Genomic DNA, 26,338 nt, shown 5'->3' on the forward strand with positions numbered 1-26,338 from the left:
GGTGTGGAACTAATGGGGGGGCAGGATCCCAACATGGATGGGTCACCGTGCCACACAAGTGCTGGGGCCTGTCCTTTAATGCCATGCTGCTTTAGTGACAGGAGAATGTTTTACTAAAGAAACAGGCTCTTCCCAGGGGATCCCCCAGGAGCAAGGGTGGGAGCAGCATAAGCCTGGCCTGGTATAGGGAACAGTGCTCTAGGAAGCAAGAGGGGGAAATAGTTGTAAAACCACAGTAGGATCATGAATAAGCATCTGCTGAAATGTGGAGTACATACTTTTTTTTTGCTTTTTAGGGCCACACCTGTGGCATATGGAAGACGGTCCCAGGCTAGGGGCTGAATCGGAGCTGCACCTGCCGGTCTCCGCCACAGCCACAGCAATGTCAGATCCGAGCTACGCCTGTAACTTACACTGCAGCTCTCAGCAATGCCGGATCCTTAACCCCTTAGCAAGGCCAGGGATCAAAACCACATCCTCATGGATACCAGTTGGGTTTGTAATCCGCTGAGCCACACTGAGAATTCCCCTTACCTCTTTTAAAGAGTTAAACAGGTTTTTTTTAAAATCTTAATGTACAAAAACTACACTGTAGCCCTCACCCACCCCACCCCTGTTTATACTCAGACGGTTAGTCATCCTTAGTCCCTTTGGGTTTCTGACAGTCTCTCCATCTTCCCTTATTTGTCAGGACCCTGACATTTTTGAGGAGTACTGGTTAGGTGTTTGTAAGACTGTCCCTTAAGGGGGCTTGTCTGATGCTTTTCTCATGATGGGACTGCTTGTGCGTGTTTGCGGGAAGAGCACACCCTGTCGGGGAGTGCGCCGGCTCCACGTGATGTTCCTGCGGTCGTTGACCATGATCCCTTGGCTAAAGCAGCGTCTGCCAGAGTTCCACTGTTAAGTTGCTAGTTTTCCATTTCCATGTTCTGGTCAGTCACAGTGAGTCACTAAATCTAGCCGATGCTCAGGTGGAGAGGAATTTAGTTCTACCTCTTGAGGGGGATTATCTGATAATACTAAGTCATTTGTTTTGTTGCTTGACTTGTTCCAGCTTTGGCCATGAGGAGTTGTTTTAGGCCGGCTCCTATATCCCTTTGACATGCTTTCATCTTTTTGTGTTTTGAGCCCCTCTTTTCTTTCGGGCACTGCAAGAAGAAGGTCCAGCCTCAGGATCAGCCGTTTCTCAAAGGAGCCCTGGTTCCTTTAATCAGTTTAGAAACCAGGATCTAGGTGCTGCGTGTGATGGTCGTTACTGGGATGTCACTGCTTCGAGGTCCTCTCAGCAGACAGCGAGGAAATATCTGTATGTATTCCGTCCTGTGTGTCTATATATTTATAGGCAACCTCTGCATCTCTCCCTCTGCATGCGTCTTAAGCTAAGTATGGGTTCGTTCATATTGATGTCTTGGGCTCTGTCCAGTACCTCGGGGTTCATTCCAAACCGCCCCCTCCACACACACAACCTCTTGCTTTTCTGTAGCTTCTCTCTTTTCTGTTTTCTGTTTTCCTTTTTTATGGCCAAACCTGCGGCATATGGAAGTTCCCATGCTAGGGTTTGAATCAGAGCTGCAACTGCAGGCCTGTGCCACAGCCACAGCCACACCAGATCCAAGCCGCATCTGTGAACTGTGCTTTGATCTCAAAGGGGTGGAATAGCATTTCTAAAAGACTACATTCTGGGTTATAATCCTTAGGTTAGCTCAAATAAAATTTTCCATTTCTTTCTCAGATTGATTCTTGATTAATTTTTCATGGACAGAATCAATGTTGAACTTCATCTATTCTAGCAAAAAGTTAGCATTCATCTGTGGATACGAATTGAGCTAATTTCTAGGAGGAAGAGGAAAACCCATTCAGGTCTTTAAAAGATGAATTTCCAATACAGTTTTACTTTTTATATTAATAAATATCAACTTGTGGTTTATTTTGATCAATTGTGTACTACTAGTAATTTTAATGAATTTTTAAAAGCCTATTATTAGGAAATAGACATTAACTTCCATTTATACGATAGGCGATCGATAAGATTTTGAGTCCTGGAAAACGTTATGAATGGAAATATGAGTTCAATGAGAGAGAGGAATAATAATGTAAACTTTCTGATTCTTAAAGAAGAGCACTTTTTAAAAAAAATAGATGATGGTGGGTTTCAAATTGCTGTAGCATTTAGATTCCGTTGAATATGTTTTACTTGTGTCAGTATTTATAATTGCTGGAAATTACATCCTTTCAACTACTTAAACATGTAATGAAACGTTTCAGACAGCAGCTCAGTGTGCAATGGGAATGAGACATGGGTGGGGGCGTGTCGGGGAGATGGTGAGAGCGTGTTTGCTTGCAGACCACTGGGCACAGCCAGTTTCCTAAGAGGTCCCCATAGGATGTCCCCCGCTGTGGCCAAAACAATAGGGCTCTGTTCCAGTCTCTTGAAAGTATTTGAGACCTTGCAGGAGAAACTGGTCCTGTCTCATTTGTAAAACTGGGAAACTGCTACCTTGCTCAGTAGTTGCAAAGAATAGTGATAATGTATGCAAAGCATCTAGTTCACCTTAAACAAGAAAGAGAAGCGATAAGGCTTGTTGAGTATTAGCAGAAGGGTTCCGAGGTATCGCGGCTAGGTCTCCAAACTCCCCGTCCCCCAACCTTCTTCCGGGTGGACCGGCCCTGTGCCCCGCCCGCTGTCCCTCGCGCGGCTCCGCCCCCGGCCGCTCTGAGGCGCGGCGGCCAAGGGAGCCCGGATCCACCCGGGAAGCTTCTCTTGCCCGGCGGAGCAGGTATGCTGCGTTATTCAGAACCCCGATTGCCCCCAGGGCTCTGGGAGCCAGGGGCCGGGGAGGGGGAAGGGTGAGCCCCCTCGGGAGAAGGAGCGGGCTGCTGGGGAGCGGTCTCAGGTCCCGGGCCGCGTCAGTCTCCATGGCAACGCGCAGCGCACCCGGCGCATGGCCTGTGCGCGAGTTCTGCTGCCCTCCCGCCGGCAGCCTCCCGGAGTGTTCCTAAGGGAGAAGGATTTTTCCCAAAGTCTGGGAGCTTCCATTCGCTGGTCCCTCCTGAGCGGGAGCTTCGCTCTGTTCCCGCGATGGGGCCCTAGCGTTCCGATTCCGCAACCGCCTGCCTCAAAACCCAGTCCTCCGGTGTCCCCAGTCTTCCCAGGCTGCAGAGCTGGTTCCCAGCCCCATGTAACCTAATCGTCCCTTCTTCCTACATTGACCAAATTACTTAAAAACATAACCTGTCTGCTCGGTCAATTTTTAAAAATCCGCATTATGCCCTAACTGTGGTAGAAGGGGGGGATGCAGCGGGACAGTTTACCCAAAGACACAGAGGCTGGCTGCTGGCCGAGGGCCGCCTGGCCAGGGAGCTTTCAGAGAGGTCGGAGGTGGACACAGGCAGGTGCTGGGCCACCAGGACCTGCCTAAGACGATTCAGAAACAACCCCACTGGCAAATACTGGCCCATTTTTTTGCCCACGGACTATTGAGGGTGTACTCCAGTTACAAGCACCTGTGTTTCCAAAGAAATAGGAGAAGGGAAGGGACACACTGCTTACTATCCCCAGAGAATTCACTTTCTCCTCTCCAGAAGCCAGGACTCTGGGCTGTAAGTGACAAATCCCGCTCAAAGGAGTTTAAGCGCCAAAGGGAATTTTAGGTCTTTTAACTGGAGATTCTGACTGGGTAGGTCTCTGGTGGGGCCCTTGTAGCCCCTTGACCCAGCCACCCTCCTGTCATCCAGACAGATAAATCTAAATGCCACAGTGCCTCTCTTTATTATAAAGTCTGTATTTCAATATGTAACGCTACTATACTTGAAGAAGTAGTGAAGTAGCAGGGAGTCACCTACCAGGACAGCTGCAAACTGATAGGTCTCAGCTAACCAGGGGCCTGGAGGCGGTAGGGGAGTGATTTTCCCAAACTGTGAATAGTTCCTGGTAAGGTTCTGATCACAGCAAGGTGCAATCAAGCCTTTACGTATATGTAGTTGCATTCCTCAAAAAGGGCCAATGGTGATTAAAACTGCCAAATAGTTTGTATTTAGGTGTAAAATACTTTGATTGTAGCTGTAGATAATTAAAAACGGATTTTCTGCGCACAGGAACGTGTGCGAGTTTCTAAAGTTGTAGGGCCACTGGATAATCCCTTATTGGGCCAGACTGCCCTTGTCATGGCAGAGTGTTAGTATCTCAGACTCCAACAGCTTCTAAATGCCATAGTGCCTGCCTCTGCATCTCTGCCAAGAACAGGAAAAACTCTGTAAATTTTGAAAATTTCCCCTAGGGGGCAGTACCTCCCCACTGAGAGAGGCTGGACTGTGAAACTACACAAGCATTAAGCAAGATCCTGCTTGCGAGAGGTGCCAAGACTGGAATACTGTATTTTTCATTCTCAGAACAAACTTTTTTTTTTTTTTTTTTTTTTTTTTTTGCCTTTTCTAGGGCCATTTCCGTGGCATATGGAGGTTCCAAGGCTAGTGGTCAAATCGGAGCCATAGCCGCCGGCCTACACCAGATCCACAGCAACTCGGGTTCCGAGCCGCATCTGCAACCTACATCACAGCTCACGGCAACGCCAGATCCTTAACCCACTGAGCAAGGCCAGGGATTGAACCCGCAACCTCATGGTTCCTAGTATGATTTGTTAACCACTGCGCCACGACGGGAACTCCATCTCAGAACAAACTTTTAAAACAGTTTTGTTTTGTTTTTTTTTCCATTTTAGAAATTAGGAAAGTCAAGTCTTACAAAGTTAAGTGACTTCCCCAAGATTGCAGCACTGTGTATCAAAGCTGAGCTGCAGCCCAAGGCTGTCCTGGGAGCCACCTAAGCAGCTCTGTCTCACTTTGGTTTTTACCTATGGCTACAAGGAAAGTTATTTGACTCAGTCTTGGCGAGGTTGGATAGAATGTTTTAGTAAAATGAGTCCTCCTACATTTTAGTGATCACTTTTCTGATTGTTCACTTTTATGAAAAGTGTGTTATAAAATTTCATTGCTCTCATTTCAGGGAACTGTGCATCGGAGACCATGGAAAAATATGACGTGATTAAGGTCATTGGGGAAGGTGCCTTTGGGAAAGCCTACTTGGCCAAAGGGAGAATGGATAGTGAGCACTGTGTTATAAAAGAGGTCAATTTTGCAAAGGTAAAGTTGAGAAGTTCAAATTCCTATTCATTTTCAGTGGTATAGTCAGCTGATTTTTCATCTAGTATGTCAAGGAAATACATCTTTTTGTTACAAGTATTAACTTTTGTTTGTTCAGTCACCAATGATCTTATTTATTTTAATTTTAATTTAATTTAATTTATTTTATTTTATTTTAAATTTATTTTACTTTTTAGGGCCGCACCCAAGGCATATAGAGGTTCCCAGGCTAGGGGCTGAATCAGAGCTACAGCTGCTGGGCTACGCCACAGCCACAGCAATGCTAGATCCAAGTGGTGTCTGCGACCTACACTGCAGCTCACACCAGCGACAGATCCTTCACCCACTGAACGAGGTCAGGGATTGAACCCACAACCTCATGACTACTAGTTGGATTCGTTTCTGTTGCACCACAACGGGAACTCCCCAATGATATTATTTTTATTTTTGTCTTATAAAAAGAATTTTTTTTTGATCTCCCCTCTGGCATATGGATGTTCCCAGGCCTAGGACTGAATCCGAGCTGCAGCTGCAACCTCTGCCGCCACAGCTGCAGCAACGCCAGATCCGTAACCCACTGCACTATAGCAGGAACTCCCTAATTATCTTATTTTTTAAAAAGTAAAGAAAAGAAAAATGCTATCACGCTGACTCCTATAGCTCTGACACCCCGTTTTGCCCTCTGGTGGTCTCTCTCTTTATTCAGGTCACCTCCTCAGGGAGGCTTTCCGCTGACATCCCCACTCAGTCCCTCCTTACCACACCACTCTGGTCCCACCACTCTGGTTTCTTTTCTTTTCTTTTTTAAAAATTTAATTAATTTTTTTGTCTTTTTAGGACCTCACCCAAAGCATATGGAGGTTCCTAGGCTAGGGGTCGAATCTGAGCTGTAGGTGCCGGCCTACACCACAGCCATGGCAACTCAAGATCTAAGCCGCTTCTGCGACCTAAATGGCAGCTCACAGCAACACTGAATTCTTAATCCACTGAGTGAGACCAGGGATCAAACCCAAAACCTCATGGTCCCTAGTTGGATTTGTTTCCACTGTGCCACAATGGGAACTCCACTTTTTTTTTTTTTTTTTTTTTTTGCTTTTTAGGGCCAGATCTATGGCATATGGAAGTTCCCAGGCTAGGGGTCAAATTTGAGCTGCAGCTGCTGGCTTATGCCACAGCCACTGGAACACGGGACCCCTAGCCTGAGAATTTCCATATGCCACAGGTATGGCCCTAAAAAGAAAAGGAGTTCCTATGTGGCTCAGTGGGTTAAGGATCCAGTGTTGTCACTGTAGTGGCGCAGGTCACTGCTGTGGTGCGGGTTTGACCCCTGGCCTGGGAACTTCTGCATGCTGGGGGTGCTGCCAAAAAAAAAAAAAAAAAATCTAATCTAAAATGAAGTCATAAGAGACAAATTTTGTTCAAAAATGAAAAATGGAATAGTTTTAGCACATTACTGATTCGATTTATGTGATAGATGGCATCTTATTCTTTTAATTTTTATTTATTTTTATTTTTATGGCTGTACCTGTGGCATATGGAAGTTCCCGGGCCAGGGATCCCATCCGAGCCACAGCTGCAACCTACACCACAGCTGTAGCAACAGCAGATCCGTAACCCACGGAGCTGGGCCTGGGATCAGACCTGTGCCACCACAGGGATAACGCTGCATCCTTAACCTGCTGTACCACAGTTGGAACTCTGACATGTAGATTTTTTAGATTTCATTTTGTTTCTTCTTAGCGGTGATGGCTGCTGGAGCATTTTGTTTTTTGTAAATTCTTTTGCTGCTGAAAGATAAATAATAAACTAACTTTCCTCCGGATGACTAAATAATGAACCACCAATCCGATTGAACCTTTTTTTTTTTTGGCACACCCACAGCATGCACAAGTTCCCGGGTCAGGGATCAAACCTGCGCCACAGCAGCAACAGGAGCACGGTAGTGATCATGCCAGATCCTTAACCCCATGACATAGGAGAACTCCCCAGCCAAACTTTTAATACAGCAAAATTTCACCGGAAATGCTTATTTTGTTGTTCATGAATGTGACTGACAAACTGTTGACTAGGTATAGGATACTATACTACTTTTAGAAACGTCATTTCCTGCCTTTGAGAAGTGCCATTAAAAGCCAGTCCTGGAGAATTTTTCTGACAGTGAGCAGAGAGCATGTTCGTAAAAGCAAACTATCTTTACACACAACTCTGTCTCTCACTATAATTTAGATGCCCATCCAAGAAAAAGAAGCTTCCAAGAAGGAAGTCATTCTTCTGGCAAAGATGAAACATCCCAACATCGTAAGCTTCTTCAGCTCATTTCAAGGTTTGACTTTCTAATATCCTTAAAGTATTTTATTTATCATTATCATTATTGCTTTTGAGGGCTAAACCTGCAGCATATGGAGGTTCCCAGGCTAGAGGTCCAGTAGGAGCTACAGCTGCTGGCCTGTGCCGCAGCCACAGGTAATGCTGGTTCTTTTTTTTTTTTTTTTTTTTTTTGTGTGTGTGTGTGTGTGTCTTTTTGTCTTTTGTTGTTGTTGTTGTTGCTATTTCTTGGGCCGCTCCCGCGGCATATGGAGGTTCCCAGGCTAGGGGTTGAATTGGAGCTGTAGCCACCAGCCTACGCCAGAGCCACAGCAAGGCGGGATCCGAGCCGCGTCTGCAACCTACACCACAGCTCACGGCAACACCGGATCCTTAACCCACTGAGCAAGGGCAGGGACCGAACCCGCAACCTCATGGTTCCTAGTCGGATTCTTTAACCACTGCGCCACGACGGGAACTCCTAATGCTGGTTCTTTAACCCACTGAGCAGGGCCAGGGATCATGCCCATAACCTCATGGATACTAGTCGGGTTTGTTTCCACGGAGCCGCAACAGGAGCTCCTAAAGTATTTTAATAGAATGCTGGTGTATGGACTTCTATCAAAGAACTGATAGAAGCTGGCTGATAGCATCCTGAGAACTGTGTGTAAATTAATTTTTGAAACTGGACTCATTTTCCCATTTACTTATGATTTGAGACATCATGTTTATTTCTTCTCCAGTGAGTTTTTGTAGACAGCTGTCCTAAATTTTCTCCCATTTCTTCCCATCTGTCTTTAATTCTTACTCCTTTGAGTAGTTAATGATGGGCGTATTCGCTTTACTGCAGTAAGAAATTTCAGTGGCCTATGATAATACCAACCAATATCTCACTCACGTTACTCTGGCTCTGGGCGAGCAGGGTCTTTGGGCCTGGGGTCCAGGCTGAAGGAGCAGCTCAGATAGGCAGCAGGCTGTTCTCCTGAGCAAGAGAAAAGAGCAAGACACAGAGCCCACCACACTCCCCCTCTCACAGCCCTGCAAGCATGTGGCATGTCTCTTATTTTCCTTATGCACTCACCTTATTGGTACAGAGCGGCCAAGCCTGAGAACGGGCTGGTAGGGGAGGGTACACTCTGCCTCTGTGAGGCCTCGTGCTTCCGGGGCAGCAGGTGGGGCTGTACAGTCCTCTTACAGAGAGGCAGCAGACAGCCACGCACCAGGGCCACCAAACGGCCAGCACTCGGGGGAGGGGAGGACTTGAAGGAAGCAATTCCTCTTCTCCAACCCATGCCATCTCACATTTCCTCTGCCTTCGTCCATCACTCGACCTCAAAGGTAAAAAATAAAATAAAAATCCATTGAAGGAACATTACTCAGAGACTGTTCATTCACGTAACAAACATTTATTGAGCGCTTACTGTATGCATTGTTCCAGAGGCCAGGAATACAGTAGTGCCTGTCCTACTTACATTGTAGTGAGAAGAGACAGACTGCAAACACATAGAGCGTGTCAGCTGTTGCAAAGGCTGCAACAGGGCTGTATACACCCACAGTCGACCATGCAGGGTCCCCATCCAGCACCCAGCACCAGCACTGGGGGTGCTTGGATTCATGGGTCGTAAGCAGTTCTTGGAGCAGGAATGTTACCTACATATCTTCAAGCACTATCGGGCGTGTGAAAATCAGTACATAAAATTTAAAGGCTACTTTTTGAGCTTTTACACTATGTGGGGCACTGTGTCTTTTTCACAAATTAAAGCCATTGCATGGAGTTCCCTGGTGGCCTAGTGGTTAAGGATAGGTGTTATTCCTGCTGTGGTTTGGGTTCAATTCCTGGCCTGGGAATTTCTGAATGCTGCAGGTGCAGCCAGAAACCAAAAACCAAAACCATTGTCTTCAAAGTAGCTCTCCGTGTTTCTTACAAATTGAAACTCGGTACAGGCTTTTTTTTTTTGTCTTTTTTGGGCCACACCTGTGGCATATGGAAGTTCCTAAGCTAGGGGTGGAATTGGAGTTGGATCTGCAACCTACACCACAGCCACAGCAATGCCAGATCTGAGCCACATCTGCGACCTACACCAACGCCAGACCCTTAACCCACTGAGTAAGGCCAAGGATTGAAAGTGCATCCTTATGGATACTAGTTGGGTTCTTAACTTGCTGAGTCACAACGGGAACTCCTGAAACTGGGTACAGTCTTTAAAAAAGCTCTCACTCTTTTTTTCTTTTTTTGTCTTTTTCAAGGCCACACCCCCAGCACATGGAGGTTCCTAGGCTAGGGGTCTAATCAGAGCTGTATCCGCCTGCCTACACCACAGCCACAGCAACTCGAGATCCGAGCCACACCTGTGACCTACACCACAGCTCACAGCAACGCCGGATCCTTAACCCACTGAGCGAGGCCAGAGACTAAACCTGCAACCTCATGGTTCCTAGTCGGATTCGTTAACTGAGCCACGAAGGGAACTCCTAAAAGAGCTCTCAGGACACTCACTCCCAGCTCTTCCTGGGAGTTGAGAGCCCACGTGAGCAGGGAACTGAGTTCTGTGGAGCAACTTTTAAGGGGCAGCCTCTGAATGCAATGCCCTCCGTTGCTGCTCGTGGATTCCTAACGAGGACACCGCAAGACCATCTTCCACATTCTGTGGGTTATTCTGTGCTCACCTCCGTCTGGTAAGTCCTGCTCATGGTCAGGCCTCTTCCGAACTCACAGTGCAAGTTACAGACCCCTTTACTGGACGCGCCAGCACTTCTGTGTGTGTGTGTCTATGCAAGTAATATTTGTCTCTCTTTAAGATAATAAAGCTATAACGAATTCCTTTGCTCGCCGCCTGCTCCTCAGCACCGAGCACCGAGCGGGTGCTCACACATGGTTGGGGACTGAATGCCTGGGCTGCTGGCCCATTGAGTAGAACGGAGGATGCAAAATGGACCGTTGAGGACTGTTTATACTGAATACCATTATAAAATGAGAGCTTTTTATTTTTAAAACAGTGTAAAGAACCTCCACTGAGCTTGTTTATGGTGTAAGCTTAAACTTTCTTATGATGGCCTTTAAAAATTTTTTTAAGTAGGGCACCCCTGTGTTTTGGAAAACTAGAGCTATTGTGATGCCTTTGAGTGCTCCTGGCAGATTGTTGAGACTTGAAACACGGAGCTTAGCTGAAAGCCGCAGGGGTCCTTGCCACACCTGCCTGTAAAGGGGGTGGTGAAGCCTTTGTTTATCCTCACACGGCTCATTTCTGAACAGAAGAATCCCGGCTCTAGGTCATGAAATGTTTATCTGTAGAAAGTAGAAACCCACCTGCCATCTCCCTGTTCCTCTAAGATGGGAAGCCTGGACTTGGCTTGGCTGGCTTCTGTGCGCAGGCTCTCACATGGTTGAAATCAAGGTATCCGCTGGGCCTGCTGCCTTATCTGAGGCCCTGCGTCCCCTTCCAGGCTTATGCATGTTGTTGGCACATCTCACTTACGGTGATTGTAGGGCTCAGGGGCCTGCTTTCTTGCTGGCGGGTGACCAAGGGTGGTCCTCTGGGTCTGGAAGCCAGCCTCCCCTCCCTGCCACGGGGCCCCCACCCTAGGCCCCTCCAGTGTGGACTTGCTCACTTCTGTTTCTGAGCTGAGACCTAGATTTAAGTGGCTCTTGTGATTAGGTCAAGGCCATTTGTATAATTTCTTTTTCTAGTAACTCAAAGTCAGCTGTTTAGTCACTTTAATTATACCAGCACATCCCCGCTGCTATGTATCCTAACTAACCATGTTCCCCATGGACAGGGAACGCTTTCGCTCAAGGGGAGTATACAGGGGGTGCACCAGAGCCAGCTGAGAATTCAGCCTGCTGTGCAACTGTGGAGTTTATATTCCGGGGTTGGGGGGGGCGGGCAAGCATGGGAAGAGACAGACAATAAATGGAAACTTTATTCTTAAGTATGTGATGTGGCCGGTTAGAAGGTGGTAAGTGTTGCGGGAAAATAAAATAGACTGAGGCAGAATGAAGGGAACAGTGTTGAACAGGCCAGTCAGGACGGGTGGTCTGGCTTTGAAGGTGCCGTTTGAGCCAACATTTAAAGAGTCCTGCTTACATCTGGAGAAGAGCCTTCCAGGCAAGGGGAACAGCCACTGCAAAGGCCTGATGTGTGAAAGGACCAGCCAGGAGGCCGTGGGAAAGGCAGTCAGCTACGGGCCGTGAGCATCTCTGAACATTCTTGCTGGATATGCCAAGAATGCAAAACCCTAACCGAGGGCAGGCTCGTGGACGGCTCACCGTCAAAGCAGTCAGGTTTGCAAGCACAATGCCCCTCTCCCGGGATGTAGCTGTGGTGCCTGCAGATGTCCAATAGACTCACCTGTTTTGCCTCCATGGAATTCAGGGTGTTCCCAACCTCAGATTTGACTGCTCATAGCTCATGAATCCCATACAGAGAGATAAGCATTGGGTAAAAGGAAAGATAGCTTTAGTGAGGAAGCCAGCAATCCTGGGGAGAAGGTAGACTCATGTCCCAAAGAACCAACTCCCTATTCCCCAGGGTTTTTTTGGCTACACCCAAGGCATGTGGAAGTTCCTAGGCCAGGGATCGAACCTGAGCTACAGCAGCACCCACGCTGCTGCAGTGACAACACGGGATCCTTTGCCACACGAGAACTCCTCCCCAGATTTTTGCTCAGAGGTTATGTAGAGAAAAGAAGAAGGGGTTCCATGCCGAGGAGAGAGCAGGGTGCCTGGTTAGCTTGTGGACATTCTTCTGATTGGTTAGGGGTGAGGTAACCAAGCATCAACATCATTAACCTTCTGGTTCCAACCCATCTGGGGTCCGTGTGCTTGCAGGGAGCATAGCGTTATCTTCTTCCACCTGGTGGGCATTTCGGTGCCTGCAAAACAGCTCAGAGGATATGGCTCAGGAGATTGTCTATCATCCTTGAGAAGAAACTAAAAGCCATTGACTTTAAATGGATAAACTTTTATGATTTTTGTCTTGCTTATCTGTTTTGTTTCTTCGTTTTCTTCCTGCTCTGATTAAATTTATTCTTTGGAACTCGGGGAAGCCCTGGGAAGCTAAAGTGTTTCTACAAACAAGAGGCAGGCAGAGGATGTGGTGGTGATGGTGGGGCAGCGTCTGTCCCAGGAAAGGCTCATAGGATCCTGCTCCATTATAAGGGGTGGGGGAGGGGGGAGAGACACAGAACAAGTGCTAACATGAAGTTCTGACGACTGCTTTTGCCAAGAGTAATAAAGTCCTTTGTCTCTGGCCCAGGAGCCTTAGGTCTTCTGCCAGCATCTGTGACATAGCCGCGGGTTGGTAAGTAGGACAAAATCTCACATCTGTGGCAAAACTGTGCTAGAAGCCTCTGCGAGCAAAGTGCAACGAGAAAGGTGGGAGAGCTGAGGGTATTGTTTCTGCTGATTTTGTGTTCCTCCCCCTGGGTTTTTAATGCTCTTATTTGTGTGGAATGATGATGATAGTGGATGTTACTTCATTAAATTTAGAGGCCACTGGTTGTAAGATACATTATAATGTGCTAATTAAGAGGGAAAATACTGCCCGTTAGGCTGTGGTACAATGCTTTCTTTTTTATTTTATATGTATTAAGAGAGCTGTTTACTCATGGAGTCCTGCTTTCTATTTCTCGTACATTCATAAAAGGAAAAATTCTCTGGTGGCTTAATGGGCTAAGGATCCAGCGTTGTCACTGCAGCATCTTGGCTTGCAGCTATGGCACGGGTTTGATCCCTGGCCTGGGAACTTCCGCATGCCGCAGGCGTGGCCAAAAAAAAAAAAGTGCATTTTATTTCTTTTTTTGTTTTAAAATTTTATTTATTATTATTATTATTATTTTGCTTTTAAGGGCGCACCTGAAGCATATGGAGGTTCCCAGGCTAGGGGTCTAATCCGAGTCACAGCTGCCGGCCTACACCACAGCCATGGCAATGTCAGATCCAAGCCGTGTCTTTGACCTACACCACAGCTCAGGGCAATGCCGGATCATTAACCCACTGAGCAAGGCCAGGGATTGAACCCTCAACCTCATGGTTCCTAGTTGGATTCGTTTCCGCTGTGCCTAAAAGTGCATTTTAGAATGAATTAATTATAGGAATTATTCTTTAACTGTTGGAATTTAGCACAAAAAATAAAGACATTTCAATCCTGATGTTGATGCCTTTCAATAATTTTGAAAGGTCAGTGGCCCGTGAGCTTTATAGTTCCAGAAATCCCTGCCTTATAGGATGCCATGCACTTCCTTTGTGGAGTGTCCTTTTTCTTCCTTTCCGCATTTAAAATATTATACATGCTTAACACTCAGCAAGGTCCCATCCCCAAACCTAAAGTGATCTCTGTCACCTCTGCTCTGAGCACTTCCAAGCTCTTACTGGCTTGATCACTCATGTGGCATTTATCATAGGCTATGTTCACTCAGCAGGCTAAGGATCAGGCATTGCCGTGAGCTGTGGTGTTGGTCACAGACAGGCTCAGATCCTGAGTTGCTGTGGCTGTGGAATAGCCCGGCAGCTATAGCTCTGATGTGACCCCCTATCCTGGGAACTTCCATATGCCGCGTGTGTGGCTCTAAAAAGAAAAAAAAAAAAAGAACTCTAATACTCTATATTATAATGTTAGTGTGTGTGCATATATATTTTTGGCTGCACCCCCCAGCACATGGAAGTTCCTGGGCCAGGGATCAAACCCACACCACCGCAGCAACTTGAGCCACAGCGTTGACACCAGATCTTTAACTGCTGGGCCGACAGGGAACTCCTAGGGTATATTCTTTATTTCCCTCAATGAGATTGGAAGCTCCATGAGGACAAGAATGGTTTCTTATACTTTTCTCCCGTCCTACAGTGATGCATTTTTTTAAACAGATGGAAAATGTGAATGCATAGATGACCTTTCCAGACGATTCTAACCCATTACATATGAAACTAACAGTGGCTAATGGAAAAAAAAAAAAAAAAAAAAAAAAAAAAAAGGATATGTGGAGCCGTGTGATACTCATGGCCGTGAATAGTTCCTTTCAGATGATTCAGTCATGATTAATCCTGAATCAGTCGATTAATTTCTTTCACTGAAAGCCAGGGCAAGGATGAGTGAGTTGGGAGTTGGTGGAATGGACGTTAAATGGAACGCTTTTTCTTTAGTTTGTTTCCTTATTCCAATTTTTCTATGGTTTTGAAAAAAAATTGCTGTCCCTGCTTTGCTGTGGTAGCCCTTTTAATGACTGAGCTAAGAAAAGTATGAATTCTCCCCAAACTTACACATTCCTGAAAGTAACTGACCTCTGGGCGCTCAGGGTCAGCATCTTGGCAGAAACCCTGCCGGCCTCTGCAGCCGCTGGCTCACTGCCTCCTGTCCTCTGTGCCCGCGTGCGTGTGTGCCGACGTCTGCCGTAGCCCTTCTCACGTCGTGACGGATGTCGCATCCAACCTGTCGCCTCCTTATTCGGAAGGATGGCTTCTTTGCTTCCTAACCCTCGCACGCGTGCCTTAGCGTGTCTTCAGTGACGTTTCGTTGATGAATGCAGGGATCGCGCCTTGAAGAGGGAAGACGAAGAAATGGACGCGTTCTTGAGAGAAGCCCTCAGTTTGAGACTCAGAAGCAACCAAGGGCAGATGCTGTCAGGTTCCTGAGGGCTGCCTTAAACTCGGTTTCAGCTGCTTGAAAGACAGAGGCAGCAAGTGATAGATATTTGGCAAGAGATTCTGACACTTAGTGGATACTCAGCAACAACCACCACCACAACCACCACCCTTTATTAGGCACCTTCCACGTGCCAGGCACAGGGAATACAAAAGACTCAAGCGTGGGCTCTGCTTCAGGGAACTCTGCTTCAGGGCTCTGCTTCTCCCTCGAACTCGTGGGAGAAACAAACAAGTTAGTAGAAGCCCATTTCAAAAAAAAAAAAAAAAAAAGCTCACCTGGTCATTGTTTGGTTAAGGAGAAAAGCTGGTTAAGCAGGAAATCATACAGACTCTAATCCATAAATGCACAGTCATTTGCTAAACTTTTGGTGTAAGACCAAGACCTTGTCTTTTTTTTTTTTTTTTTTTTTTTGGTAGGGGAGAGCATACCTGTGGCCTATGGAAGTTCCCAGGCCGAATCTGAGCTGCAGCTACTGGCCTACACCACAGCTCACAGCAACGCCAGGTCCTTTGACCCACTGAGGGAGACCAGGGATCGAACTCGAAACCTTGTGGATATTAGTCGGATTCATTTCTGCTGTGCCGCAGCGGGAACCCCCACCAAGACCTTTTCTTTGAATATGAGTCCACCAGTTGGAGTTCAGAATATTCTTTCTAACATGGGCTCCCCCCCATTCAATTTATAATTTCCGATTTCTTTTCTTTAGAGCGGAGTAAGAATTTATAGATGCTCTCCATGCACAATGCTTTTGAACCTTTCCAGTTATTTTCTACTTGTCCCACCCAGTCTGTCGATCAATGACTTATTTTTTAGCTGCTCACTTTGATTGAGTCCTCCACAGCATCCCGTGTAGTTTTTGTAGAAACAATCACATCTTTCTTTTTCCATACATCTTGCATAAGTTTATATGACGATTATAAGAACAAGCATAGTTGACATCAACAGATTTGGGAGTGAACGCAGTGATCTTGGTAAGAATCAATGGGAGCAGAGGTACCTGGACATACAAGAGTCCAGTAGCCCCCAGTGGTAACCTTGAGTTGGCAGTGGCCACACAGAGTGCCCATCAGTCTGCAGAGCAGGTCAGGCAGAGGTCAATTAGAGGTCAGGCCTCTCTACTGTACTCAGTAACATGGTTGAATAAACCCCATAGAAATAAAAGTTTATACTCAAATTCAGGGGTCTATTAATTCTTCCTGAGGTGTTGAGAAAGATTCACAGCTGTTCTTTCACTGCAGATTTCCAATCTTTTGCAGGAATGTATTAATAATAATTGCTCACATTTATTGAATTCAGTATGTGCAGGTATTCAAGGAATGTGACATGGATGAACTCATTTAAAAGATTCAATGAGGAAAGATAAAACAACCCCAAGAGGCGTTTCTGTATTATTATCTCCATCTCACAGATGAGATAATGAGGCACAGAGAAATTAAATATAGCTTGCCCAAAGTCACAGAGCTAAGAAATTTAAGTGGTGAAGTGGGATTAGAGCCCAGTCCATCTTGATTCTACAGCCAGCGTTTTCAACCATTAGCTACTGCATTTGTCTGTTATATCCTCCACCTTCTAGAACTTGAAAGGCAAATAAGTATAGCGTGGCCTGATGCTTTTTCTTACAGAGAACGGCAGGCTGTTCATTGTGATGGAGTATTGTGATGGAGGGGATCTCATGAAAAGGATCAAGAGACAACGGGGAGTGTTGTTTAGGGAGGATCAGGTAAAGGCTCTTCTAATGCGCCTTTTACTTTATGTTGGGGGATTGAATTTATAATGCCACATGAAATAGACCATGTTTATATGAAGCCTGATTTCTGGAAGAGAAGTTCAAACTCTGAAATAATGGATCAATATTTTATTTTATTTTTCGGCCACATCCACGGAAGTTCCCAGGTCAACGAAGGAACCTGTACCACATCAGCTACCCAAGCCAGATCTTTAACCTGCCGTGCCCTGGGGGAACTCCCAGATCAATATTCTTGACAGATCTAGTCCAGAACATGTTTGAAATTGAACGTAAATTGACTCTCTTTTTGAGAAGGAACTTTGCTTGAGAAAAGACAGTGTCTCATTTCTGGACAGTCTCGTGTAGCATGCCCCTGAGATACGTCTTCATGGCTAAAACAAAAGTGGATGTGGATATTCCTTGGCTGTTTTAGATGTGATGATTTATGGCTTCACTCTTCTCCCTTTTACTGCTTGGTACTCTGTTTTAAAATGGCTCTCCCACTTTGCGAGGGAGGCTAGAACCCCTTTTCAGCAGTGGCTATTTAGTGTCTTTTGTTATTAAGAGAGAGGAGAGAAAGGGGGAAGAATCATGGCCTCAATTCCCATTTTCTCTTTGCACTACTACATTTTTCTTCGATCCTCTGAGTTTCCTTTGATACCCTCTTAGGTATCATGAAGGAGACAGGTGTGTGTGCGTAGAAAAATCTGCCTCAGGGCCTGTGTAATTGATGGGAACGGCCACTGCCTGAAGCAGGGCACGGGAATGGCCCACCATCTTTCTTGAGGACATTTGTTTCTTTGTTCTATTTTAGCACTTGAGCATGAGGCCCAAGTAATTTCTCCCAAGAGTTAAAATTGAATGTTGTGAATGTATGAATGATTAAAGAATCAATATCTCTAGCCCTGTAAATTTAATCTAAGCCTTCTTTCTAGGCTCACATACATTCTATATTAAGTTCCATATTTGTAGAAACCATCCTTTCTTCCTATCTAGATATTATTTTGCTACATTCAATAAAAATACTTTCCTCTACACAATTTTGAATTACATTTCCCTTTGTTGGGAAAGAGCCAAAATTACAACTGAATCTTAGTATATAGCTTCTTTTCCTATTGTTTTCCCCTTTCTGTATAATTTGGTGAGCAAAGAACCAATGGAATTTTAGAATAGTTTAAATAAATCTCTATAAGCATAAAACACATGTTAATAAAGAGGCTCATAGCCAGATAAGATAAAAGAAAATTATAACTAAGAAATGAAATGAGGCTTAAGAGTTCCCTAGTGGCTCAGTGTGTTAAGGATCTGCCGTTATCGCTGCAGTGGAACCAGTTCAGTCGCCAGCCTGGGAACTAACGCACGCTGTAGGTGCGGCCAAAAAACTCCCAAATAAAAACATATGTTTTTTAAAAAATTAAACTTCAAAAAGTTTAAAATTAAGATATTTGTTGCTTTTATATTATGTACCTGTATCTGGATATTTCATTAAACTTTGTAATAACCTTACAGAGTCTCTACTTCTTCCTCTTTCTCTCTCTTTATCCTTGACACCTTCCTTCTGCCGAAAAGGAAAAAGCAGGGGCACTAGGGTTATCAGAAAACAGAGCTGCTTGGCTATACTCTCCTGCTGCAGTTAGCAACCCCATGTTAAGGAAAAAGATCAGGAGTTCCTGTCTTGGCACAGTGGAAGCAAATCCGACTAGGAACCATGAGGTTGCAGGTTCAATCCCCGGCCTCGCTCAGTGGGTTAAGGATCTGGCGTTGCTGTGAGCTGTGGTGTAGGTCGCAGACATAGCTCGGATCCTGCATTGCTGAGCCTGTGGTGTAGGCCGGCAGCTGTAGCTCTGATTAGACCCCTAGCCTGGGAACCCCCATATGCCAAGGGTGTGGCTCTAAAAAGCGAAAAGAAAGAAAGAAAGATGATGACTTGCCTCCCTCTCCGCCTTGCTTCGGCATGCCCCCACCCCCACCCCGCAGAACCAGAGCCACAGCCCCCAGGACCAGGGCGCTGCACTCCTGTTTAGCTCTTCCTGTGCATGGTGTTGCCTTTTCGCACCTCCGTTTTTCTCGCTGTAGAAAGAAAAGCGTATGTGAAGATGGTGTATTTATTAGCTGCACTCCTGTAGCTGTATTCGAATACAAATGTGTTATTTCTCGTTTGTTGCACATTCAGTGAAGTCATTTCAGTGATCACTAGACTACTGACTGGTTTTATGTTCTCTCTACAGATTCTGAGTTGGTTTGTACAGATTTCTCTAGGACTAAAACATATTCATGACAGGAAGATCTTACACAGGGACATAAAAGCACAGGTAACAACTCAGAAAGATCTAGATAGAACTCATCTTTCATTTTCTTGAAATTTCTCCAACAACATAGCATTTTTTTCCATTTATAGAACGTTTTTCTTAGCCAGAATGGAATGGTTGCAAAGCTTGGGGACTTTGGTATTGCAAGAGTCCTGAACAAGTAAGTACTTAAAATTTTTTTTTGTTCTATTCATAAGAGCCAAAATATGTGGTTTTTGTTTTGTTTTGTTTGTTTTTTGTCTTGTCTTTTGAGGGCTGCACCCGTGGCAAACGGAGGTTCCCAGGCTAGGGGTCTAATCAGAGCTGTAGCCGCCGGCCTACACCACAGCCACAGCCACACAGGATCCGAACCTCGTCTGCGACCTACACCACAGCTCACGGCAACACCGGATCGTTAACCCACTGAGCAAGGCCAGGGATCGAACCTGCAACCTCATGGTTCCTGGTCGGATTCGTTAATCACTAAGCCACGACGGGAACTCCCAAAATGTGTATTTTTAAGTGTCATGAATTAAGAAGATATTAAAAGCCTGGTTTCCAAATAATTTTAGGTAACTGTTTAGGTGAGTGTATGAAATCATTCAGATGGTACTTTGTCTGAAATTAAAATTTGCAAGATAAATCTGGGCATCGTAGAAGGATGGTGGCAGTGTGTGATATAAGCAAATCAAATGAGATGCAACGGACACCTGCATAAAGCTAGTGAGCATTTCGTGAAACAGGCAAATCACACAAGCCGGGGGGAGTATATGGATGCAACTGTTTTGGAAGATAGTTTGGTGGTAATAAATATAGCAAGAGATTTTTAAATGGTCTATTGCTGGGAAGTTATTCAAAGGGAATAATTTGAAGTCTGAAAGAACTGAAATGCCTAATAATTAGGAAATGGTTACATTTTATAAAACCTGGCACAGCCATAAACATTATATAGCCACTAACACTTAGGATTTTGAAGCCTTCTCGATAATGTGAGAACAAGTTTTATTAAGTTTAAAAAAAAGGAATTCTCACTTTCAAATGCACTGTGATTACAGCTATGTGAAAGATATGCATGGAAAAAAGACAGGAAGGAAATACATCAAATTTTAATGCTAGTTTGAGGGGATGGTAAGATCGTGGATGATTTTTTACTTTTGTGTTCATTTTTATGTTTGCCAAATGTTAAATCATGAGATTGTGTTACTCGAATCGTTGGAAAGCAGGAACTCTTTAACATGTGAGGATTTTGCAGCATAATAACTGTGTCTATTCTTGGCATCTTGAAGGCATAATTTTTTTTTTAAGGTGTAGGTTTTGGGAGGTGAATTATAAGCTTAAAAATCAACTAATTTTATTACTCTCTTATTCCTATAGAATATGTTTTGCTTGATTTTAGTATGTGTATGTTTCAAATTTTGTGTTGTCCATTTCTATACTTTTTTCTTGCACATATGTGTATGTCTTAAGTCTTTTCTTACTTCAGTAATAAACTATGTTATTTTATTATTTAATATAATTTTGCTAGTACCATGGAACTTGCTAGAACTTGTGTTGGAACACCTTACTACCTGTCCCCAGAGATCTGTCAGAATAAACCCTACAACAATAAAACGTGAGTTGCTGACCTTTGGTTTGAAAGCCTTTCTTTGGTCCTTTTGTAATTTCATTTTCTTTACCTAGAAAATGAAGATCCCAGTGACTGTCTCTGACCACTTCTGAAACTTTTGAACTTACTTAGAGACATTTCTCTTCATTTAAAGATACAGGTGATGGGAAGAATAACACAGAGGAATTCCGTGGTGGCACGGCAGGTTAAAGATCCAGGGTTGGCTGTGGCTTGGGGGGCAGCGGTGGCGTGGGTTCCATCCCTGGCCCTGAAACTTCCACATGCCATGAGTGTGGACAAAAAAAAAAGAAGAAGAAGAAGATTTTCTAATTGCAGTCACTGTGATGCTCATCTTTGTATTCGATTCTCATACTTTCTAAGCCCTGTTTAGTCTGTTGCAGGAACGTGTTGCAGATGGGTTAGGTGGAAGGCACTGAGATCTGCTGGCAGAGCACTGGTTTGGGAGTCAGGAGTCCTCATCTTGGCTTGGTCAGCAACTTGACTAAGTCAGTTGATCTCTGTGGGCCTCAGTTCCCCTACCTGTCACAAAGAGAAGGTTGGCTAGGTAATTGTTAAGGCACTTTCCAGCTTTAAAAATCAGCCAGCTTTTATGTATGTAGCATCAGAGCATAGCGTTCAGGAGTAGTATTAATATACACAGTTATGTTAGACGAAGAAGAGAGTTCCCGCTGTGGTGCATTGGGCTAAGAATCCAACTGGAGCAGCTGGGGGTCCCTGCAGAGGCACTGGGTTCCATCCCGGGCCTGGCACAGTGGGTTAAAGGATCCAGCATTGCCACAGCAGTAGCTTGGATTCAGTCTCTGGCTTGGGAAATTCCCATATGTCAAGGGTGCAGCCATAAAATAAAAAGAAAAAATGAAGATGAGGTCATTTTTACTTCCATGGAAAGAAAAGGAAAAAGTTCTCACTTTTCAAAGCTGGCTGCCAGTTGAACTAGTTGGCCTTGCAGAAAGACAGTTCCTTTTGGGAGTTCACCATTTGTTTAGGATAATATTCAAGGGATATTTGACTGTTTGACTTAGAGAGAAATGGAAGGCAAAGCCCTAAAAAAGAGTAGTGAACATTTCTCCACCTAATAAAGGAGACGGCATTTTGGGGTGATATCCTCTGACCCAGAGAAGGGGTTTGGCCTCAGGCTGAGCAGGAACGCAGCCAGTGTAGCCTGGGTGGAGGGGCGGGCTGTCCAGGGCAGAAACAGCGCTGCAGAGACCCCAGGCTCAACAGCATTGCTTTGTTTCCTTGTACCGGTTTTTAAGAATTTGAGTCAACATTTAAATATGTTGATTTGATGCTTTGGATAATTGGAAGATCCTAAGAGTTACCAAACCAGTTTCCTTTGCCTGATGTACCGAAAACCAGACACGGAGATGCTGAGGTTTGCAGCAGAGTTTTTTTTTCCCAAGGCAGCCAAGTGAGGAGACTAGAGAGCAAGTCTTAGCTCTGCCTCCCGGAAGGCGAGGGGCTGGTGATACTTACGGGATAAAGAAGCCAGCTGGTCTGAGGCAGAGCGAAGGAGGATTGGAGGTAGTGAGGCAATTAATTGGTGGTCTGTGCAGACATAATCGGAGTTACCTGCTTCTTTGTGGGATGCGTGTTCAAAAATGCAGGTGTTTAGCATGACCTGGGGGTGGCGTTTTTGGCCCTCGGAGGTCAAAAGTTCATTCAGTGGACACCTTCACAGGTCCAATTCTAGGGCCAGTGTCCCAACAAGTCTTAGCTGGTTCCACCTGAACAAGAACTGACTCCAAGTTCCTGAAAAGCTTCTTAAACCCCTGTTGCTCTAGTGACCCATCTATCCACAGTGTTATCCATGGGGACAGTTAAGGAGGTTTATGATATATTACCTAGACTGCACGAGGCTTGGAGAGTACATCACTGAAGAAAGAGGAAAAAGAAAAGAAAAATAACTAAAATGAGCTTAATCAGTGGAGGCAGTTTAAGCAGAGGGGTTTGAACAAACTGTTCCCTGATCTGTTGTTCTATAAATAAGGCTTAAGAATTTCTACTAGTCATCAGCTTCTGTTACCCAGAGGGCACGTTTTCATACAGCTGGGCAGCCACGAGCAGGTTCACCACAGTCCCCACCGTAAACAGGATGGTATAAGCCCTGCAGAAGTTCCCACCCAGCCCCAGGCGGCTTAATTCCCTGCCACACCCCTGTAGGCAACTGGATTCACCCACACTGGCTACAGAGGGTGGTCTGGGACAGAGGAGGAGTCTGGACCCAAGGAAGACCCGGTATAGACAAAACTCAGTGTCAATTTGGTCTGGCGGTGGGAAGTGCGCAGGGAGTTTCTGGACCCTGGAGAGACTCTCGACCTCCGCTGGGAGCACTTTCCTACCTGTTCTAGGATTGCTCTTCCTGGTCTCTGCTGCTCCTGCACACACTCAAAGGAAGCAAGCGTTAGGGCTGCAGAAATGGCTAAATGGTGCCCCCGTTTACCCCACCCGACTGAATCCTGATTATTTTGACTCTGACCGCCCTCTTGCCCGCTTCTTATGTTTCCTTTGGTCTTTTAGATTTAATTATGCTTTTGTTCTATAAGGTAATTTCTTATTAAACCCATCACGTCAAAATTCTAAAGTACTCAAGATCAAGTGTCTAGTCCTAGGTAGTAACATTCTTTCAAGTTCATTGAGTACCAAATACTGTTTGTCCCTTAATCTGACCTTGGTTCTGTCAATAGCCTTGACTAGAATTTTCCTTTCTAAATCAACCAGATTTTACCCTTCAAAGGAAAACAAATCCCTGTGTGAGTTCTGCCTCCCCCCTCCAAATTGCTCGAAATTCCATGCCCGCACACACTTTCTTTGAGCTCATCGAGTGAAGTTGGAGTAAATCTCGGGCCATCAGATTGTAGCAAAGCTTGTACACCTTTTCTCTGCTGGGATTTTGACAAACTAAAAAATTTTCAAATTTTCATTTTACCTCTAGTCTTAGTAAAAATTGATAATGGATCTGAAAGCATTTGTGGAAACTGGTCAACCTATATAAAATTGAAAGATACACAAATATAAGGTGCTGTAAGGATAAAGGCTTTAATTGCGAATTATTGATTTTTTTTTTTTTTTGCATGGAAACTCTTATCTTTCCCAGGGATATTTGGTCTCTTGGCTGTGTCTTATATGAGCTCTGCACACTCAAACATCCTGTAAGTATATTAATAGTCAGATTAATCTCAAATTATTGAAACTGTATAAATGAAGTTAACCCCTGAGAGAAAAAGGTTAATGTATGCTGTTATTAGATTGTTAAACATTATATAGATGAGCTATTACAAAGAACAAGAGATCTATATATACGGGCATGGAAAGATGTCCAAGCTATATTATGAAGTACAAAATCCACTTTGGAGCACGTTAGCATATTACCACTAAGAATAAATCGTGTGTGAATGTACATAATTAGCAAAGGGAAAGGATGCATGAGGAGACCAGGCACACACTTCCAAGAACCTCTCCCGTAGAATCACACAGGCTGCACTGATTCTCCAGCAATAAGTTGTGACAATCCATGTGAAATATCATCTAGCAGAGAAGTTCATTAGGGACGCAGTGCCCAGGCTTCTTACCAGGGACCAGTCATTATGATCTCAAGTCTGTAAAATAAGCATTATTGGAGTTCACTGGTGGCCTACTGGTGAAGAATCCAGCATTGTCACTGCTGTGGCTTGGGTCACCGATGTGGCACAGGTGTAGTCGCTGGCCTGGGAACTTCTGCATGCCACGGGCATGGCCTAGATAATTAAATTAATTAATTAATTAAATATTACTTGTTTTGGCCACGCCTGTGGCACGTGGAAGTTCCCAGGCTGGGGACCAAATCCACATCGCAGGTGCAACCTGCACCACAGCTGTGGCAACACTGGATCTTTAACACACTGCACCACATGGAAACTTCCAACATTATTTTTAAAAGATTGGAAGGAGGAGTTCCCGTCGTGGCTCAGCGGGTAACGAACCCGACCAGCATCCAAGAAGATGCAGGTTCAATTCCTGGTTTCACTCAGTGGATTGAGGATCCAGCATTGCCATGAGCTGTGGTGTAGGTTGCAGAGGCGGCGCAGATCCCATGTTGCTGTGGCTGTGGCATAGGTCGGCAGCTACAACTCCGATTGGACCCCTAGCCTGGGTACCTCTGTGTGCTCCATATGTGTTCTTAAAAAAAAAAAAAAAAAAAAAAAAAAAGACAAAATTTTAAAAAAGACTTTAAAAATATACTTCTGTGTGGTGAAACTATACATAATTTGCCTGACTTGCTTATCATTTCCTATACCGTCCAGGTTTTTTAAAACATTTTTTTATTCAAGTATAGTTAATTTACAATGTTGTGCCAATTTCTGCTCTATAGCAAAGTAACGCATTCATTCATATTTAAGATTCCACCAGTAAGCGATATCATAGGGTATTTGTCTTTCTCTTTCTCACTTACTTAGTACGAGGAATCTCTAGTTGCATCCATGTTGCAGCAAATGGCAGTATTTTGTTCTTTTTTAGGTCTGAGTAGTATTCCATTGTATATATGATGTCTGAGTAGTATTCCATTGTATATATGTATCACATCTTCATAATCTATTCATCTGTTGATCCTTCCAGTTTTTAAATTTTATTTATTTATTTTTTTGTCTTTTGAGGTCCGCACCTGTGGCATATGGAGGTTCCCCGGCTGGGGGTCGAATCAGAGATATAATTGCTGGCCTATACCACTGCCACAGCAAAGCAGGATCCAAGCTGCGCCTGTAACCTACACCACAGCTCACGGCAAAGCCGGACCCTTAACCCACTGAGCAAGGCCAGGGATCGAACCCGCAACCTCATGGTTCCTAGTTGGATTTGTTTCTGCTGCACCACGACGGGAACTCTGCTTCCAGTTTTTTTATAATGAGTAAATATTTTGACAACAAGAAAAAGTTATAACTAAAAAAATCTTGTTTTAAATAACATGACATCCCCTTGAATACAATATCCTACAATATCTACTCGAAAACATTTAATTGATGAGGGCAATTCAGGGTAGACCACAGAGTTTCTAACTGAAGCTGTAAACTCTTTCGTTCTTGGCAGTAAGTACTGGTACTGAATTTGTCTCTGATTTAGGATCATTCTTCCTTGTCCTTCCAGTTTGAAGGTAACAACCTACCCCAGCTGGTGCTGAAGATTTGTCGAGCGCACATTGCCCCAGTGTCTCCACGGTTTTCCCGTGACCTCCAGTCCTTAATATCCCAGCTTTTTGAAGTATCGCCCCGAGATCGACCATCCATCAATTCCATCTTGAGAAGGCCCTTCTTAGAGAGACTCATTGTCAACCACTTGACTCCTGAGGTGTGTCTTGAGGCAGTTCTGTTTGGATTTTGACAGCGATTTTGACGAGCAGAACCCTGACACGTGTTCGGTTTTAGGTCATTCGGGAAGAATTCACTCACACGCTCATCCATCAAGCAAGAGCGTCCGCTTCTCAACCAGCTGGAAGGGTGGTCCCAGGTAAGAACGGCTGAACCATGCAATCAGAGAACATTCAGTACATGTGTCTCGTGCAGTGATTTTTAATTTTTAATTTTATTAACGTATAGTCAATGTACGGAGTTGTGCCAATTTCTGCTGTATAACATAGTGA

The 26,338-nt window shown here is 44.7% G+C and overlaps 1 protein-coding gene across 3 annotated transcripts in view; it reads left to right on the forward strand.

The window, feature by feature from the left end:
- Positions 417–26,338, forward strand: part of NEK5 (NIMA related kinase 5) — a 63,169-nt gene continuing 37,247 nt past the window's right edge. Inside the window, exons 1-10 of one of the 3 annotated variants that reach the window (XM_005668386.3) lie at positions 417–2,777; positions 5,003–5,139; positions 7,366–7,462; positions 16,706–16,803; positions 19,038–19,121; positions 19,208–19,278; positions 20,623–20,709; positions 23,822–23,876; positions 25,846–26,046; positions 26,124–26,205. In XM_005668386.3, coding sequence (XP_005668443.2) covers positions 5,023–5,139; positions 7,366–7,462; positions 16,706–16,803; positions 19,038–19,121; positions 19,208–19,278; positions 20,623–20,709; positions 23,822–23,876; positions 25,846–26,046; positions 26,124–26,205 — 892 coding nt within the window. In that variant the 5' untranslated portion in view covers positions 417–2,777; positions 5,003–5,022. Of the gene's footprint in view, positions 2,778–5,002; positions 5,140–7,365; positions 7,463–16,705; positions 16,804–19,037; positions 19,122–19,207; positions 19,279–20,622; positions 20,710–23,821; positions 23,877–25,845; positions 26,047–26,123; positions 26,206–26,338 lie in introns of those variants that run through there. The other 2 variants (XM_013980483.2, XM_021065294.1) reach the window with 2 other exon arrangements.

Source organism: Sus scrofa, chromosome 11 (genome assembly GCF_000003025.6).
Source record: "Sus scrofa isolate TJ Tabasco breed Duroc chromosome 11, Sscrofa11.1, whole genome shotgun sequence".
Classification (NCBI taxonomy): domain Eukaryota; kingdom Metazoa; phylum Chordata; class Mammalia; order Artiodactyla; family Suidae; genus Sus; species Sus scrofa.